Source organism: Anabrus simplex, chromosome 3, assembly GCF_040414725.1.
Source record: "Anabrus simplex isolate iqAnaSimp1 chromosome 3, ASM4041472v1, whole genome shotgun sequence".
NCBI classification, from domain to species: domain Eukaryota; kingdom Metazoa; phylum Arthropoda; class Insecta; order Orthoptera; family Tettigoniidae; genus Anabrus; species Anabrus simplex.
The window spans coordinates 87,743,892-87,762,825 of record NC_090267.1 but is presented as its reverse complement, the minus strand read 5'-3'; the positions used below and the strand labels follow the sequence as shown (position 1 = coordinate 87,762,825).

The window sequence follows — 18,934 nt, the reverse complement described above, 5'->3', positions numbered from 1 at the left end:
AACATCACACTCGGCAAGTTGAATCATGATGTTTGAGAAGGTGCTAGCATTAGGGCCTAAGGAAAAAGGAACATACCCAGAGGGGAAGTGAGATGAACCGAGGTCAGGGAGTTTTCCATCCGCAAATTCATCCGTCATTTATTCAAAGGTAACAAAATATTTACAATATCATAACTGAAGCACCCTTTCAAAAGTAAACCAATAAACTTCTATTGGCCTCATACATACAACAGAGAACAGAAGATCGATTACCCACAGGTAATATGACAGAAATACAAGTAGTACTAGGATGTAACATTAAAGAAATACATATTACGAAAAAGAAACGGCCTTCAACTGGCCATAGGTCCCTGGGCTACGAACCCGGCACATCCACACAGCACAGTACACACAGAAGCACAACTCTAACCCAATTACACACCCATTCGCGGCCACAAGCATTAACCTTTCACTCAATATACACATGCAACATTCACTCACAACTTACGCTCCGATGTTCGCAGCCCAGCCGCCTCGGATTCGAAAGGAACCCCAAAGTGGATGCTCTGGTAGAGCAACAAATAAATAATGAGACCCAAACACTGGACACAACCAGCCACCAAGACTACGCTTGAGAAGGGGAGGGGAAGGAACATGAGGGAGAACAACCAATGTAGAAACAGCAAATCACATATCAATAACTCAAATTATAGCGCAGGTGCACTTCAAGTGTCTGTAAGCATCTTTTGAGACTGAGAGCGTAATTAGAAGTTTCTTGCTATACAATTTTTTTTAAATACAAGAAAAACATGTGAGATGTTTCAGCGCTTTATATAGTTTTAGGTGCAGCAGTTTGGTAGATTAATGTGCAGAACCTAAAGAGATATTTGTTGCACAAGTTTGGGGAGTGATTTCTCTGGGGAACAAACCAAACTAGCACTGATTTCTGGTACATTTTTTTGTCTTAGTGCTGTACATCTACGTTAATGTTCTTTGTTGAGCACTGAACACAGGGATTTGAATTTCCTTACCCATCTTTCAGTTGCACTTCTCGAGGGTGGATTAGCTCCAGGAAATATTAAAAAAAAAGTTACCTTTGAGTCCAATGATGAAATAAAGTTTAAAATACCTGGCAGAGGCATCGTTTGACAAGCTGAACAGGAGCTGCTGTAAACAAATTACAAAGTCAGGCTTTGAAGATTGATTGTTTATGGGTTTATTATTAGTGCATTTATTAGTATGAATCAAACACACTATTTAGGCCTATCTACAATTGTCAACAGTTTACCGTAACTGTAGATATCAGAGTTCTTTATTCTGATTTCAGAATTAGATGCTGACAAGGAAGAAAATGCTAGGCTGGGTGTTTACTGGCTTATTAGAGCCTCTGAACAAGGGAATACAGAAGCTACGGAGATCCTGAAACAATGCCTAGAAACTGGTCAAGGTATGATTTCTATCTTAAAGAAAATAATCTGAAGGATTTTGGAAGAGTGAATTAATTGAGTACTGATATAGAAAGTTATACAGTATTTATCATAACTTTCAAAATGTTGTTATAGAGCTTGAGTAGATATTCAAATTGTTAGAAAACAACTGGGGTTGAATCTTGCATAGAGAGGGCCTATTTATGACTTACAGAATTTCTGGACTTCCTAAGTTGAATTTGTTTGATCTCCAGATGGAGAATTATTATTAGTTTGTTCTTACAAATAACTTTATGCAAGTTATGTCAAGAAATTAATGGAGAATATATTGTGGTTTGTTTGAAAAATGTTGATATCTTCATTACAAGTACAGCCAAAGAAATATCTGGCATTGCCAATTGCATTGCAAGATATCTGTTGTAAATAATTAAAGTTTCACAGTCTGCATTTAAGAAGTCTTGTTCTTAGTGAAAGATTGAGAGTGAACATGTCCACCAAGTAAATAAAATGCCAGAAACAGAAATAGCGTATCACCACACAAACATTTCTTGAATACTTAGTTAACCTTTTCACTCTGGTGGACTGCTGTAGTAGTCATGCATTGTTTGGCATTTCTATGCTTTGGTATGGTAAAGTGCTGAAGAACTTCGTAATATCTTGCAGCTGTCTGGAGAGCCTTAGTTACTGTAATTACTAGTAATTTGACTGAATTATATATATAAAGAACTTAGTCAGCTTGTGTCCTAATGACACCCATGGTTCTCATCTTCAAGGCTGCGCTTCCGCTCTCGCTACTCTGGAGTGAAAAGGTTAAGGCAGTTTTGTTACATGTCTTTTTCAATACTGATCTGAAGTTGTGGTATTTACATACAGTCCAAGAGTGTATGACGCACACTATCAATGAAAAGGAATCCCTATCGGACACTATGAACTCCCAGAAGCTCACAATTTGAAAGATGTGAATGGCATCCACACGGCCTCAGTGGAGTGTTGCATGGCTTTTGCAGTGTATGCTTGTGTCTGGATTCTCCAGTCACATTTCTTATCTGAATTCTCTTATACAAATATTTGATTCACAAAGGTTGCTGAAGCCCAGGGAGTCTTATATTTTCCTGTTTATCATGAGCCATTGTTTTCTTTAATTGATACCTCATTCTATGACAGGTCTGAACTCGCTCTTATCTCACCTTTCAATATATGTGATGAAGGGACTGAGAATCTTCAATGATAGGTCATAACAGGTACTAAACATATCTTTTTCATTATTCCTACCTCTGGGGCCGATGACCTTTGATGTTATGTCCCTTTAAACAACAAGCATCATCATCATCATCATCATCATCATCATCATCATCATCATCATCATCATCATCATCATCATATTCCTACCTCATAGGACATGATTGCTGAATTACATCATTACTGTACTGGCTGTGTGGATGTTGTTCAAATTCTTGCAAGTTCATGTGGGATTTTAAAAAGAAAATCACATCCTTGTGGTGCAGATTCCACCTAAATCTAGAAGTTGTGTGACTATGATCCAGATATTAACAGTAGTGAAAAACTGCAAGCTTTTATACATGCTTGCATTAGCCTTTATTAGTAGGAAGAGGTTTGGGGTACCAGGCACCTGTGACAACTGTTTGTGTTATAGCTTCAGGATTGCATCCAGTTTAATCAAAACTCATTTTTGGAATCCTTATTTGGACTTTTATAACTGTACTAAACTTAAGAAAAAAATCCGAGTAGTTAAATAATAAACACAAATATACAAAAATACGAATGGGTTACGAACAAATGAGGTTTAATTAATGTGGTTTTTTTTATATTTTACTGGGACCTTCAGAAATCTAAAGTATAAAACAGAATTATGCAGAACTGAGTTACTTATAAACCAGTCTCAACAGTAAATAATAGTTTTCAGTTTTTTTGGCTTGTCTGGCCGGTTACCCCACTGCGGTAATGTCTGCGGTAGTGTCTTGACACCCCATTTTTACCTCTGAATTATTTTAAAATTACTGTTATGGTTAACTTAAATTTCAACTTGATCTTCCTGAACTTTTTTGACCCGTGAACCCTTTTTTGAAAAAGTCTGAATTGAGCAAATGCCTTATTAATGTACATAATATTTACAGAGGCATAACTGGAGCTTTTCGTTATGGAATAGAATTGAAAAAAAAAAAATGAATTCTTCCTTACATGAACAATAGTTACATACTGTACCAGAAAGGCATAGGCCCTGGCACATGTGTGTTATAAAATCTTTATTCATGAAAGAACAACTTGAGTTACGATGTCCGAACAGCTGTACGAGAGAACGTTCTCGTCTCTACTGCTGTGTGTGAGGAAGACAGCATGAGAGGGGGCAAGGTCGAGTGACGTCAGCACCACATGTATCTCACCTCCCCGTAGAAACGTCTCGAAATAATTATTATACTTCTCAATAACTTGACTGATAAATATGAGACTAACACCAACCTGTAGCTTGCATTTTAAATGTAACTTGGAAGCCAGCGAGGATGCTACTGGTGCCATATTGACTCTAGAGGAAACTGATGTTCATGACCAGACTATGTTCTTCAGCTGTTCAAAAGAAACTAAAACCTAATTGAGACATTTCAAAGGAAGACAGCTCTAAGAATATATTTGGAAATTCCTAAGTACATAACAAAGAGGTCACAGAAATGTGTTTAGAAAAATATTCCTGGAAACTCCAACATGCAAGTGGTTAGTTGTAAAGCAATTAACTCTAAAAGGGATGAAAGATTTAAGACTGGCACATGTAAAATAACAGTTTTCCTGCAGCTAATTGGAACCTTTAGAAAAACTTATTTTGCAAGGGTCTCTACGTGCACCTATCATCCTCTCAAATACCTGTCACTCATAATTACCTTAATCCCCCTGTTGAGAGGACAGACAGCAGCCCCACATTAAGTGTGAAACTTCAGTTCAGCAATTTATTTCATATGAAAACAGGGAAATGCTGAAATATCTAATTTTATGTAATATCACTAAATATGTAGAATACCCACAAATATGTAAAATGAAATTCGGTAATAATAACCCTAACATAGTGTTTTGTGAATATATGACTTTTCCCAGCACCTAAATAGCAAGGAACAAAATATGTAATTACATAGAAATCCCAGCTCTAGACTAATGACACAGCGACGTACGCAGGAGATGCGCATGCACAGACGTGTAACAGCAACCGATTGGTGCATCACAATCACGGTTTCCAGCATTTCCTGCAATGGGCAGTTCTCCTGTCCATTAACAGTTCCACATCAGTCATATAAATATTTTCTGGGCCATTTCTATTTTCCCCACCCTGTATTTCTCCATCCACTGATGCCATTTCTAAAGAGTTGTAAGACAAACTCCCTTTAGGCATGGTACGTCTCCTTTCAGTAGTCGAACGTCTGGAGTCTTCTCTTGGAAGTGTAAGGAATTTAGATATAGTAGAAATTTCCTAATTTGTTACACTCAAATTCCACAACTTAACTTTGGCACTCATCATTTATATCTTTAGCCACTGCAGGTTACAAACATAAAATAAAACAAATGAATAACAATAAAATAAAATGAAAATAAAACACAGCAAAAACAAAGTTATAGGAAACTGCTACCAAAACTACATTAAAGGATGATAATGAGGAAGCTAGATCTGGAATCAAAATTTTTTCTTCACTGGAGATATGCGTAAATATGAAAGCCTGTTTTACACAAATTTATTGAATAAGAAAACAAGGGGCAAAAGAAGAACATACTCAAGCAATACTTATTACTTAGTAACAAAGGAAAATTTACAGATAAGGTACCGAAAAGGACATACTGTAGTTACAGTGAAACAAAAGATATAAAGGAAAAAGTTACCATATCAAAGAACGATGAAAGAATTATAGCTCGGAATCAAACTACTCCCTAAAAATGTACACATTATTCAGAAATGTGATAAATGAAAAATGTCCTGGAAATATTACAACAAAGAAGAAGAATTTAAGTTAAAGCTTATTTCAGAAAAAGACATCTTACCCCAAAGATCCAACAGAGGCCTCCATGCAGCAGCAGCTCTCTATAACATGTCCTTCTACCAAGAACTTCAAGCTGTGAAGTCCCTTCATGGTATGCACCACTTGAGGCTCAAGCTGCCGGGCGTGAGGCTTAAAACTCTGAGTGTACAGTTTGGCTGAGGGCCTATCAACATACAGTTTTCTAAGAGAGGTAACTTAAAGGGTCCACCTTACGTTCTCTCTTATTTTCTCAGTTCAATATGGATAAAAGATGAAATTCTTAAATTTAAATACAGTTTTCTAACCTAAAACATTTCTCGTCCAATCACATTCAAATTTCTTTCTTCGTGTCTAGCTTTGTCCTTGCATTTTTATAGAAAGACTTTCCACATCTCCAGAAGATGGAACTGAGTTACGCACACATGCTGGGTACATGGTGTCCAGAATGTTTGTTCTTCTTTTTCTTCAACTTAGCATTTTCCCACAGGTGCAGGGTCCACTTTTCAGATCGATGAACACTATTTTAAACAATCTGACGCAACGTTTGGTGTCAGCTGAGCAATCTTCATGTCTGCAGGTAGGGTATCTTGCCAACATTGTCTCGACCTTTCATGTGGGCATTTACCAGACAGTGAAGTTGTATGAATCACAAGCAATGGTACCATTTTCCGCTCTCAGGATCGAATCATGCCGTTGGTTATGTGATCAAGGAGTGAAACTTCAAGAGACCAACGTAACGCGTGCATCTCAATGGTGTACAGAGGGCACTCTGTGCTTTTGGTGACTGGCCAGCTCTAGGTTCCATACAATGCCAATGGACGAACTACAGTGCAGTACACCTTTGATTTGAGGTGGATCGGCACACGCCTATTGCACTGCACTCCTGTGACTCCCCTCTATCTGAATTGTGCTGCATTCACTCTAGTCTTCACTTCATGATCAATGCCACAGTCACTTTGCAGGCGGGATCCTAAATATCAGAAGCAGTTAGTTGTCACTACCTCTTGACCATTGTTTGTGACAGTGGATGTGCTTGGGTTAGTTTCCAGGCACTCAGTCTTCCTAACATTTAGATGCACACAGTATTGGCTTAGGTGTTCACTCCATGTTTGAACACAGCCCTGCATTTCCTCTTTGGTTGTAGCTGCAAGTAGGATGTTGTCGGCATACAGTACAGTCCAGGGAACACTCTCATGCAGGGTCTCGTGAGATGGTATCTGTAACAAGTATGAAGAGCAGCGGTGACAGAGCTGATCCTTGATGTACTCCTACTGTTACAAGAAAGCTTGCAGAGAGGCCAGCAACCCACCTTACTCTGCTACAAGTATTCTCATAAAGCATCTGGACCGAGTCGATAAGCAGCTCTGGCATGCCATGGTTGCGCAGTGCGTACCAGATGAGCTGATGCAAAATACAGTCAAATGCTTTCTCTAGGTTGAGGAATGCCAGGTACAGTGGCTTATCCGTTTCTCGATGTTTCTCTAGAAGCATGTGTGCCACGAAGATTGCATCAGAAGTTCTGACTCCCTTTACAAAACCACTCTAGTTAATGCCTATAATCACAATATCTCTCAGGTGTTGGTCAAGAATCCACTCAAAGATTTTCATCACATAACACAAGAAGCGGACCAGTCGATAGTTTGAACAATCTGCTGGGTCACCTTTGTTCTTAAATGTGTTGTTATGCTTGTAGCCCATTCAGTGGGAGCATGACCTTCATCCGCCATGGCATTGAACATGCTAGCCAGCCATTTAGCAGCATCAGTAAGGAGTTCTTTCAGTTTCCAAATATCTGCTGGTAGATCATCTTGGCCTGGTGCTTTTGAGTTCTTCATACGCCGTATAGCATGGGCGACTTAATCGGAGGTGATGTATCTTACTGGTCCAGAGCAAGGCAAGCCCTTTGGAATTGGTGAATGTGGAAATTCCACATTTGAAATTTCTTCACAGTACTGCTGCCACATTTCCAGAATATGTTTTCAGTCCTGTAGTCAACATTCATCCTTGTTTGTGATGCAGATTAAGTGTTCAATGTCTCGTGACGCCTGATCTCTTGCCTTTGCCAGCTGATATATACACTTCTCACCTCTTGTAGTGTCTAGCTATGCATGCAGATCTTTGTAGTGCTCATTTTGGCCTCGGCAACACATTTTTTAGCTGCTCGTCTTGCTGCTACATATTCTTCTTTGCTCTCTTTGGTTTTGTTAGCATGCCACTTTTTGTAGGCATTTTTCTTCTCCTTCACTTTTTCCTGGACCTGTTCTGTCCATAGCCATGCCTGCTTATCTGTTCTGCATTGGCCTACCTTGTTGTACTCAAGATTAATTTGGGAACCTTGACAACAGAATCGCGGAGGGCTGTCCATGTGGCATCAACAGAGCCTGTAATGACTTGATGGGAATTTGATGCAGTTGATAAGAACTGCCTTTTGCTTCCATAGATTCCATCACTTGATCTGCTCGAGAGCGATCACACAAATCCTTGTTGGAAGGTTTTCTGATCTTCAATCAGAGATGAGCAACTGACGTTGTGAGGCAAGACAGTTAGATGGTATGACCTTCATGTCTTTTACAGCTGTGAAGTTGCGTCGCCGAATAAGAATAAAGTCTGTCTAGCTCCTGTGGTCACCATGATGTGTGACTAGGTCCGCTGGTATGTTTTTGAAATACGTATTACTGATGGAGAAAACCATTAGCTTCAGCAAAGTCAAGAACTTGGCGGCCATTATAATTTTTCTTGTGCCAAAACCATTGCCCCCATGGCAGTTGTAGCCCTCTTGTTTGCTTCCAACATGCTTGTTCAGGTCACCACAGAGAATAAGAAAGTTCTCTTGAGCATGCTGATATTTGATCTTGCAGCTCTTTCCCTTCATCGTCAAAGCCAGTTTGTGGAGCATAGGCGGAGAACATGCACAGGTGGTAGGGTGTAGTGTTTATGATGATAGACATCAAACGATTGGAACATCAATGGACCTCAGTGACATAGCTTCAGAGGTCAGCTTTTACAACAATAACTACACCATTGTTGTTAGATGTCCCCTTATAAATGAGTTTATATCCATCTCTAATGCCACGAGACTTCTGTCCCATTGTGTTTCTTGTATACAAGGAGTGTCCACCTTGCGTTGCTTCAGCAAATCTGCTAAATCATGGCTGTGCCCAGTTAAGGTACAGATCTTCAGTATTGGTATGGAAAGTGTAGGATGATAAATCTGGAAAACACACACATTTGATTTATACCCTTTCACTTCTCATTTCTGTTATTTCCATCACCAGAAAATAACTAGAAAACATCCTAATACTTAGATACATCCTAATATACACTAGCAAGAAATGGAAAGTGTTGCACCACGAAGACCATAACGCAATGTATCAACATTTGTTGTATGTGATTCATATGCCATTTAGATGATCTGAGTACAATATTTCACTGTTATTGAAGCGCATTTCCTGTAACGCTACAGCCATTGACACAAGCTAAAATGATATTAATAAGTGATGCTGTTGCTGCTGCTGATGGTGATTGTGTTTCAGGTAGACTGAAGATAACAACATGCTCAGATGATGTGCCATATTACAGCCACCTCTCTGATTTTGAGAAGTGTCACATAGTAGGCAAGGACAGGGGAGCATCATACAGATTGATAGTACCTACAAAAAATTGGCTGTAGTGTAATGACTGCAGAATGAGTGTAAAGAGATAGACTTAGGAGAATATTATAGCAAGAAGATCAGGCACAGGTCCTTCCAGACAGACCACAGCAAGAGAAGATTGTTATATTGTGTGAATGACAACAGTTGAAACCTGAGCACTAGTTACAGGTAGAGTATCGCCTCAAACTATCGAAACAGGTTGCTTGAAGCTGGGCTGAGATCACAGCTTCCCATGTGGTGTGTACCTTTGATGCCATGCGACAAACAGCAGAGAATTGCATGGGGTAGAGCCAGAGAAGCTGGTCTTATTAGTGGCATTCAGCAGTATTTAGTGATGAAACTCGCTTCTGTCTTGGGTTGTCAGATTGATGACGGCATTTACATAGATGAACTGGTGACAGGGCAAATCCATCTGTGATTCTTGAGAGGCATACTTCTCCATTTTCTAGGATTATGGTGTGGGGAGCTAATGCATATAACACCAGGACTGATATAATTGTTGTTCAGAGAACAATGACTGCCTGCCAGTGTGGAAAGAGTGATAGACCCACTTATCATACCCTTTATGGCCACCATACCCATTAGTATGTTCCAGCACAATGATGCAAGAACACACACACTGCAAATAAGATCAGAGAAGCCTTAAGGAATTTAAGAATCCCAGACTAGCCTGCTTGTTTCCCTGATTTGTCTCCCACAGAGCATGTTTGGAATGCCATGGGAAGGCATTTTTTGTCATACTAGCCACTTGCCATAAATCTTCAAGAACTGACACATCATGAGCTTTAGGCGTGGAGAGAAATTCTTCAAGATGACATTCAAAACCTTTTTTTATTCAATGCAATCATGAATACAAGATTGTATCTGTGTCAAGGTGGTTGTATCTCCTACTAAAATTGGGTGTTATCTTGGATGGAATTTATAAAAGAGAAACTTTCAATCCTTCATTTCATGTTTATTTGTTGATAATCTCAAGAAAATTTGGCACGTGTACAAGAAGTGCTTCACAGTATAACTCTATCCATTTCTGCTATTGTATTTAGTATACAAGTATACTGTTTTACTGTTTACTGTTTCTTACTTTCAGGTATTACAGAACACAATTATCTGGATGTTAAGGCTTGTCTAAAGATGTCTCAAGATGAAAAGCTGGCTCGAAGAGCAGCAAGGGAAATGTTTTCAAGGTATTTCATGTATGCTGAATTGAGTAATGTAGTCTTCTAGGCACGCATGAATATATGTAAAACTTGCATTAGTCCCTATTAGAACATACACATATAACACAGGCACAAAACAACTCGAAGGAAAAAAGGAAATTCAACAAATAGAAAAACACACAAGAATAAAATTATTTAACAAATAGATAAAAGAATAAATTACGGAATAGTTACTGCTTTCGTATTTCATTTTCCATTAGTATATAAAGTAACATCACCGGGCGAGTTGGCCGTGCGCGTAGAGGCTTGCGGCTGTGAGCTTGCATCCGGGAGATAGTAGGTTCGAATCCCACTATCGGCAGCCCTGAAAATGGTTTTCCGTGGTTTCCCATTTTCACACCAGGCAAATGCTGGGGCTGTACCTTAATTAAGGCCACGGCCGCTTCCTTCCAACTCCTAGGCCTTTCCCATCCCATCGTCGCCATAAGACCTATCTGTGTCGGTGCGACGTAAAGCCCCTAGCAAAAAGAAAAATGAAGTAACATCGTGAATATTTTCCTAATGTTCATTGGTATGTTCAAGAACTATAAGTTAAAAAAACAGCTTTTAGAACTAAAAATATCAGAACAAATCTACAATTCGAATACTGTCATAAAAAAAAGAAAGTATCCTAATTCAGGAGTACCATAGGCTCACTTACAATGATTGTAAAATGATTTACTTGGGAAGGACTGGGCGGATGCTAATACGGTGATACCGAGAACACTTTAAGGCTATACAATAGATAGTCAGCTTTTACAGAACATGTTTACAGTAACAACTATAATTTTGAAATGATTGAAAAAGACAAGTTATCAATCAATCAATCAATCAATCAATCAATCAATCAATCAATCAATCAATCAATCAATCAGTCAATACTGATCTGCATTTAGGGCAGTCGCCCAGGTGGCAGATCCCCTATGTGTTTTTTCCTAGCCTTTTCTGAAATGATTTCAATGACATTGGAAATTTATTGAACATCTCCCTTGGTAAAATCCCTAACTCCCCTTCCTATAAATGAATATTTGCCCCAATTGACCTCTTGTATTCCAACTTCATCTTCATGTTGTGATCTTTCCTACTTTTAAAGACGCCACTCAAACTTATTCGTCTACTAATGTCATTCCACGCCATTTCTCCTTTCTCCCAATTCTTCCCAGCCCAAACTTTGCAACATTTTTGTAACGCTACTCTTTTGTCGGATATCACCCAGAACATTTCGAGCTGCTTTTCTTTGGATTTTTTTCCAGTTCTTGAATCAAGTAATCATGGTAAGGGTCCCATACACTGGAACCATACTCTAGTTGGGGTCTTACCAGAGATTTATAAGCCTTCTCCTTTACATCCTTGCTACAACCCCTAAACATCCTCATAACCATGTGCAGAGATCTGTATCCTTTATTTACAATCCCATTTATGTGACTACCCCAATGAAGATCTTTCCCTTTATTAACACCCAGATACTTACAGTGATCCCCAAAAGGAACTTTCACCCCATCAACGCAGTAATTAAAACTGAGAGACTTTTCCTATTTGTGAAACTCACAACCTGACTTTTAACGCTGTTTATCATCATACCATTGCCTACTGTCCATCTCACAACATTATCGAGGTCATTTTGCAGTTGCTCACAATCTTGTAACTTATTTATTACTCTATAGAGAATAACATCATCCACAAAAAGCCTTACCTCTGATTCCACTCCTTTACTCAAATCATTTATATAAGAAAATATAAAGGTCCAATAATATTGCCTTGAGGAATTCCTCTCTTAATTATTACAGGGTCAGATAAAGCTTCGCCTACTCTAATTCTCCGAGATCTATTTTCTAGAAATTTAGCGACCCATTCAATCACTCTTTTGTCTAGTCCAATTGCACTCATTTTTGCCAGTAGTCTCCCATGATCCACCCTATCAAATGCTTTAGATAAGTCAATCGCGATACAGTCCATTTGACCTCCAGAATCCAAAATATCTGCTATATCTTGCTGGAATCCTACAAGTTGAGCTTGAGTGGAATAACCTTTCCTAAAACCGAACTGCCTTCTATCGAACCAGTTATTAATTTCACAAGCATGTCTAATGTAATCAAAAAGAATGCCTTTCCAAAGCTTATATGCAACGCATGTCAAACTTACTGGCCTGTAATTTTCAGCTTTATGTCTATCACCCCTTCCTTTATACACAGGGGCTACTATAGCAACTCTCCATTAATTTGGTATAGCGCCTTCAACCAAACAATACTCAAATAAGTACTTCAAATATGGTACTATATCCCAACTCATTGTCTTTAGTATATACCCAGAAATCTGATCAATTCCAGCTGCTTTTCTAGTTTTCAACTTTTGTATCTTATTGTAAATATCATTGTTATCATATGTAAATTTTAATACTACTTTAGCATTAGTCACCTCCTCTATCTGGACATTTTCCTTGTAACCAACAATCTTTACATACTGCTGACTGAATACTTCTGCCTTTTGAAGATCATCACATAAAAATGGGATAAAAGAAGCAGCTAAGAAAACGCTTGGAGTCAAGGAGAGGAAAAGGGCAAAGAAGGAATGGATAACATCAGAAATGATAAGTAAAATGGAGGAACGCAGGAAATGGAAAACAGTAAATACAGAAGAAGGAAAGCGTAACTACAGGAAGTTAAATAATGAATTAAGAAGAGAAACAGAAAAGGCAAAGAAGAAATGGTTGACAGAAAAGTGTGATGAGATAGAGCAACTGGAGAAAGAAGGGAAATATGACTTGATGTACAAGGAAGCAACAAATATAGTATTCAGAGAAAAGAGAAGGAACAACAGCAATAAGGAAATAGAGGCTACAGATGGCACAATGATATATGAACCCCAAGAAATAATGAAAAGATGGGAAGAATACATAGAATGGCTATATGATCGGGACAATCGACCAAATGAAGAAGAACTTGAATTAGAGGAGGAAGATATGGTTAAAGAGGATGATAAAGGGGAAACCATACTGAGAAGGGAGATCGAAGCATCACTGAACGAGATGAAAAATAGAAAAGCAATGGGAATAGATGAGATTCCTGTTGAACTGTTAAAAGCGTTAAATAACGAAGGGAGAAAGGAGTTGATTGGATTATGTAATCAAATATACATGACAGGAAAATGGCCAAAGGACTTCAGTGAAATCATCTTAATCCCTATGGAAAAGAAAAAGAACAGCAAAAAATGTGAAGAACATAGGACATTGAGTCTAATTTCACATGCAGCCAAAGTCTTACTGCGGACGCTCAACAGAAGGATATATGGAAAGCTGAATAACTTTATAGGTGAAGAACAGTTTGGTTTCAGGAGAGGAGTTGGAACAAGAGACGCCATTGGACTTCTGAGGGTGATAGGAGAGAGGTACATAGAGAAAAACAGGAAGGTTTATGCTGTATTTATTGACCTTGAGAAGGCTTTTGACTGTGTCAGATGGGACAAATTGATGACAATCCTGAAGAAACATGGAGTTGATTGGAGGGATAGAAGGCTAATAAAGAATTTGTATATAAACCAGAGAGCAAGAGTGAGAATAGGAGATGAGTTGAGTGAAGAAATTGAATTAGGAAGAGGTGTAAGACAGGGCTGCTCTTTATCACCGACACTATTCAACATCTATCTCGAAGAAATAATCAATGAAAGTTTTAATGGAAATAGTGGAGTTTGTGTTGGAGGTAGGAGAGTAGAATGTATAAGATTTGCAGATGATATGGTTGTGATGGGAGAAAGCGAACGTGAAATGATACAAATGTTAGATAAACTCAACATGAAACTAGAAGAATATGGAATGAGAATTAATAAGAAGAAGACCAAAAGTATGATAATTGGAGGAAAAGGTAGAAGTTGTCATATTAGTATAGGAGGAGAAGAAATAGAGCAAGTCAGTAACTTCAAGTATTTGGGAAGTATGATCAGAGATGATATGTATTGCACAACAGAAATTAAGAAAAGAATTGCCATAGCAAAAGAAGGCTTTAGGAAAAAATCAAAATTATTTTGTGGACCACTAAACAAAGATTTGAGGAAAAGACTTGCTAAGTGTTACATTTGGAGCATAGCGCTGTATGGCGCAGAGACTTGGACTTTGAGAAAGAAAGATGAGAGAAGATTGGAGGCACTAGAGATGTGGGTATGGAGGAGAATAGAACGAGTGAAATGGGAAGACCGGGTAAGGAATGAGGAGGTATTACGAAGAGTTGGAGAAGAACGAAGTATTTTACAAACCATTAGAAGGAGAAAAATGAACTGGGTCGGACATTGTTTGAGGAGGGACTGTTTACTGAAAGAAGGAATAGAAGGAATGGTGAAAGGCAAACGAGGAAGAGGAAGGAAAAAATATCAAATGTTGGACAATATCCAAGGAAATAAATATTCGGACATGAAAAACTTGGCGCAGGACAGGCAACAGTGGAAGAGGTTCATCCCATGACAAGACCTGCCATAAGGCAGAATACCTAGATAGATAGATAGACATACACACTCTCCTTGTTCATTAATTATTCTTGGAATGTCCTTCTTTGAACCTGTTCCTGCCTTAAAGTACTACATACCCTTCCATTTTTCACTAAAATTTGTATGACTACCAATTATTATGCTTGCTACCATGTTATCCTTAGCTGCCTTCTTTGCTAGATTCAGTTTCCTTGTATGTTCCTTCAGTTTCTCCTTACTTCCAGAGCCATTTCTAACTCTATTTCTTTCCAATCTGCACCTCCTTCTTAGTCTTTTATTTCTCTATTATCTCTATTATCTTTTATAATAAAGTGGGTCTTTATCATTCCTCACCACCCTTAAAGGTACAAACCTGTTTTCACATTCCTCAACAATTTCTTTAAACCCATCTCAGTGTCTGTTTACATTCTTATTTCCGTTTTTCACCGATCATAATTACTATTTAAAAACTGCCTCATGCCTGCTTTATCAGCCATATGGTACTGCCTAATAGTCCTACTTTTAAAACCTTCCTTTCTATCACATTTTTTTTTAACCATGACAAAAGCAGCTTTGTGATCACTAATACCATCTCTTACTTCGGTTTCTCTATAGAGCTCATCTGGTTTTATCAGCACCACGTCCAGGATATTTTTCCCTCTAATTGGATCCGTCACTTTCTGAATCAGCTGCCCTTCCCATATTAGCTTATTTGCCATTTGTTGGTCATGCTTTCTGTCATTTGCATTTCCTTCCCAATTGACATTTCGTAAATTAAGATCTCGCGCTACAATCACATTCCTTTCCATGTAGTTTCCCACATAGCTGATTATCTTATCAAATAATTCTGAATCCATGTCAGCGCTACCCTTTTCCGGTCTGTACACTCCTAGACATAAAGTTGCCTATTATCTTTAGAAATGAGCCGTACACCTAGAATTTCATGTTTCTCTTTAACTTTTTTGTAGCTTACAAATTCTTCTTTCATCAGAATGAATACTCCCCCTCCCACCATTCCTATCCTATCTCTACGATACACACTCCAGTTCCGTGAGAAAATTTCTGCATCCATTATATCATTTCTCAGCCATGATTCAACTCCTATTACAATACCTGGTAAATATATATCTATTAAATTACTTAATTCTATTCCTTTCTTTACCATACTTCTACAGTTCAACACTAACATTTTTATGTCATCCCTACTTGACTTTCAGATCTCTGTACTCTCATCACCGCTATGGTTTAGAATTAAATACCCTTGAAAACATTGAAATATTTATGGTGCAAAAAAAAAAAAAACTAATTTTTTTGAATGAAATCACTATTAGTTACATATTGTTTTCAACCCTGAGATGACATAATGTCACGTGCTACTAGTGCACTCTGGCTCGAAGTTGAACCTCTGTTTAGTATCTGTCCTACAGCTTAAATGACATATCCAGCCAAACCTTCTAATAGTACATTACATCATAACACAAATTTTTAAGGTCTAGCATTAGGTTCTAACAGTCTCTATCATTTGTTTCTCCTATTTACTTCACAGTTTATTTCAACTTGGCTCCATTGTGTCTCAATGATACACATGTGTGGAACTTATTTTAAATAATTTTTAATCGATGATGGTCCATAAAGTTTGAAAACCGGTTCTGAACTAAAAATTGTGTGCTGATACGACTGTCAAATAATAATAATAATAATAATAATAATAATAATAATAATAATAATAATAATAATAATAATAATAATAATAATAAAATAATAATAATAATAATTAACTGATACTTTACATGAATATGAAATCAGGATTACATTAGAGAACTTTGGTGTGTAGTTAATTTTTTCTATTTTCTAGTCTTTTATTTTCTTATGAAACATTCTCGGAATTCTTGGAAGAAAAAAAAAAATCATACAGTATATAGGTTTTGAATATTCCCTTACCTGTATGTTGTAATTATCAATTAAATTGACGATATTGAATTTAAGAAACGAAATAGAAGCTTTAGAGATCTTGATCCCTGTTCTTTACTGTACGCTATTTTTAGTTTATCTGCTGGACAAGAATTTATCACCACTGATCAACTACAGCAACGGTTGCGCCTCGCTGGGAGCCATGGTGACTATAGTGGTAGCAGAGGTAGAGGAACCCAGCAGAGATCACTGGAGGGTGATGGAGATATTGCTGAAGGAGGAGCTGGGATGATGGTTGGAGAGGAATCTTCAGAGAGAAGTGATTCTGCCATGGAGGAGAGCTCTGCTGGAACAACTTCAGGTGAGTTTTAGTTTGTTGTCGTGTAAGAGTAAACCATTACATAAAGGTTATCATTAACTTTATTCATTAAATACTCTTCACAGAAATACATTTTAAGAGTTAATATACCATCTTTGCTGAGTTGGTAAAAAAATGTTTACATTAAAAATATTTAGAGCCACAATTTCTTGTATCAAGTTTATTCCCCTTTAGCCTTATTGTGAGTGCCGTCCATCATTATTATTATTATTATTATTATTATTATTATTATTATTATTATTATTATTATTATTATTCCTTATACGTTTCTGCTTATGTAGATCGTTCACAGAGCCTCTTCCGATCTTCTCTTTTTTCCCACATTCTATCATTCATTCTGCCACTGTAGTTCTCTCCGATTTACGTCATTCTCCACCTGTTTCCTCCATCTTGTTCGTGGTCTTCCAATTGGTCTGCTTCCAGATTCTGTCCATTCCAGAGCTCTTCTTGGTAATCTTTCTTGTCCCATTCTTTTGACGTGGCTGAACCATTTCAGTCTATTTCTCTCCATAGTTTCTTTTAGAGGGTTGATCTGTAGCGTGTTTCGTATGGTTTCATTGCTTATCTTGTCCCTCCTTGTTTTACCCAAGATCCCTCGCAGAAAGCACATCTCTGTCGTTTCTAATCTACTCAGATTAATTTTTTGTCCAAGTCCAACATTCTGATCCATAGGTCAATATTGGCAAGTAATACAATTTATATATAATGAATTTTGCTCTGGTAGGTACTTTCCAATTTCTACTTATGTCTGATACACAGTAATAAAATTTTGAGCAATTTCCTATCCTCTCAGAAATTTCTCCCTTGATGTTTCCTTTCCCAGTTAGCTTACTTCCTACCTTATTTAAAAGCATCTACTTCTTTAAGAATTTATCCATTACACCTGACATCCTTCATTTTTTGTTTTCTCTACCGATTTTCATTACCTTGCTTTTTGTTAAACTTATTTCCATGCCTGCTTCTTCAATTGCCCTCTGCCAGGTATTTAGTTGTTCTTCCAATTTTTGTTCGTTTTCTTCCCATATCATTACATCATCTGCATATGCTGTGACTTTCATATCATTTGCTGTTGACTCTTGGCGAACTTTCCTCATAATGTTGTTCATCACTATATTGAAGAGCAATGGTGAAAGTACACTTCCTTGTCAAACTCCCCTGTCTATTCTAAACTATTCTGATTTTTTGCCATCTGTTATAACATGTCATATCAGACATTTGTTATACATGTTTCTAATTCTGAATTGCATTTCTCTTGACAATTTCATTCTATTCAGCCCTTGCCATATCTCTTCTCTTCTAACCGTGTTATAAGCCTTTTGTAAATCTATGAATGCAACTGCGATGTTTTTCCCAAATTCCCATTTCTTTTGTACTACTTGTCTAACTGTAAATATGGCATCTTCCAGGTCTAAATTATTATCATTTTATTTATTTCAAGTTTAGTCCTCAATAGCCTTTATCTTCTTATTGTGAGTGCCCTCCTTTCATTATTTCCACCTGTTTTTGTATTAGCAATCATTCTCCCTACTTTTTTGTCTGTTATCCAGCTTATAAATAAAATATCCTCAGTCCACACTGCTTTTACACCTGTACAGCGAAGTTGACCTGCATACAGAGTACTGCGAGGATAATTTCATCGGGAAGCTTACATCTGCCTTACAAGATACTATCGTTCCCAACTGCAAGGTCACCGCGTTACCTTTTCTGCACCTTAATTCGATTTCACCCACTATATTTCCATACTGGGAGAATACACCTCCCAAATACTTAAAATGATCCATCTGTTCCAGTTTCATATTCCATAACAGACATTCAGTTCCCTAAAGTTTCTTTAGTCTTTGAAATGCTAATTTTCATATCATATTCCCTGCATTTTTTCTTCAATTTTTTTTCCAAGCTCCAATATACAGTAGAACCCCTATTT

General features: G+C 37.6%; 1 protein-coding gene across 1 annotated transcript in view; it reads left to right on the top strand.

Annotated features, from left to right (window-relative positions):
* The window catches only part of wfs1 (wolframin ER transmembrane glycoprotein wfs1), an 85,680-nt gene that overhangs the window by 19,416 nt on the left and 47,330 nt on the right, over nt 1-18,934 (top strand). The window contains exons 3-5 of the mRNA XM_067144140.2: nt 1,307-1,426; nt 10,160-10,256; nt 16,766-16,992. Of these exons, the coding sequence (XP_067000241.1) occupies nt 1,307-1,426; nt 10,160-10,256; nt 16,766-16,992 (444 nt within the window). The remainder of the gene's footprint in view (nt 1-1,306; nt 1,427-10,159; nt 10,257-16,765; nt 16,993-18,934) is intronic.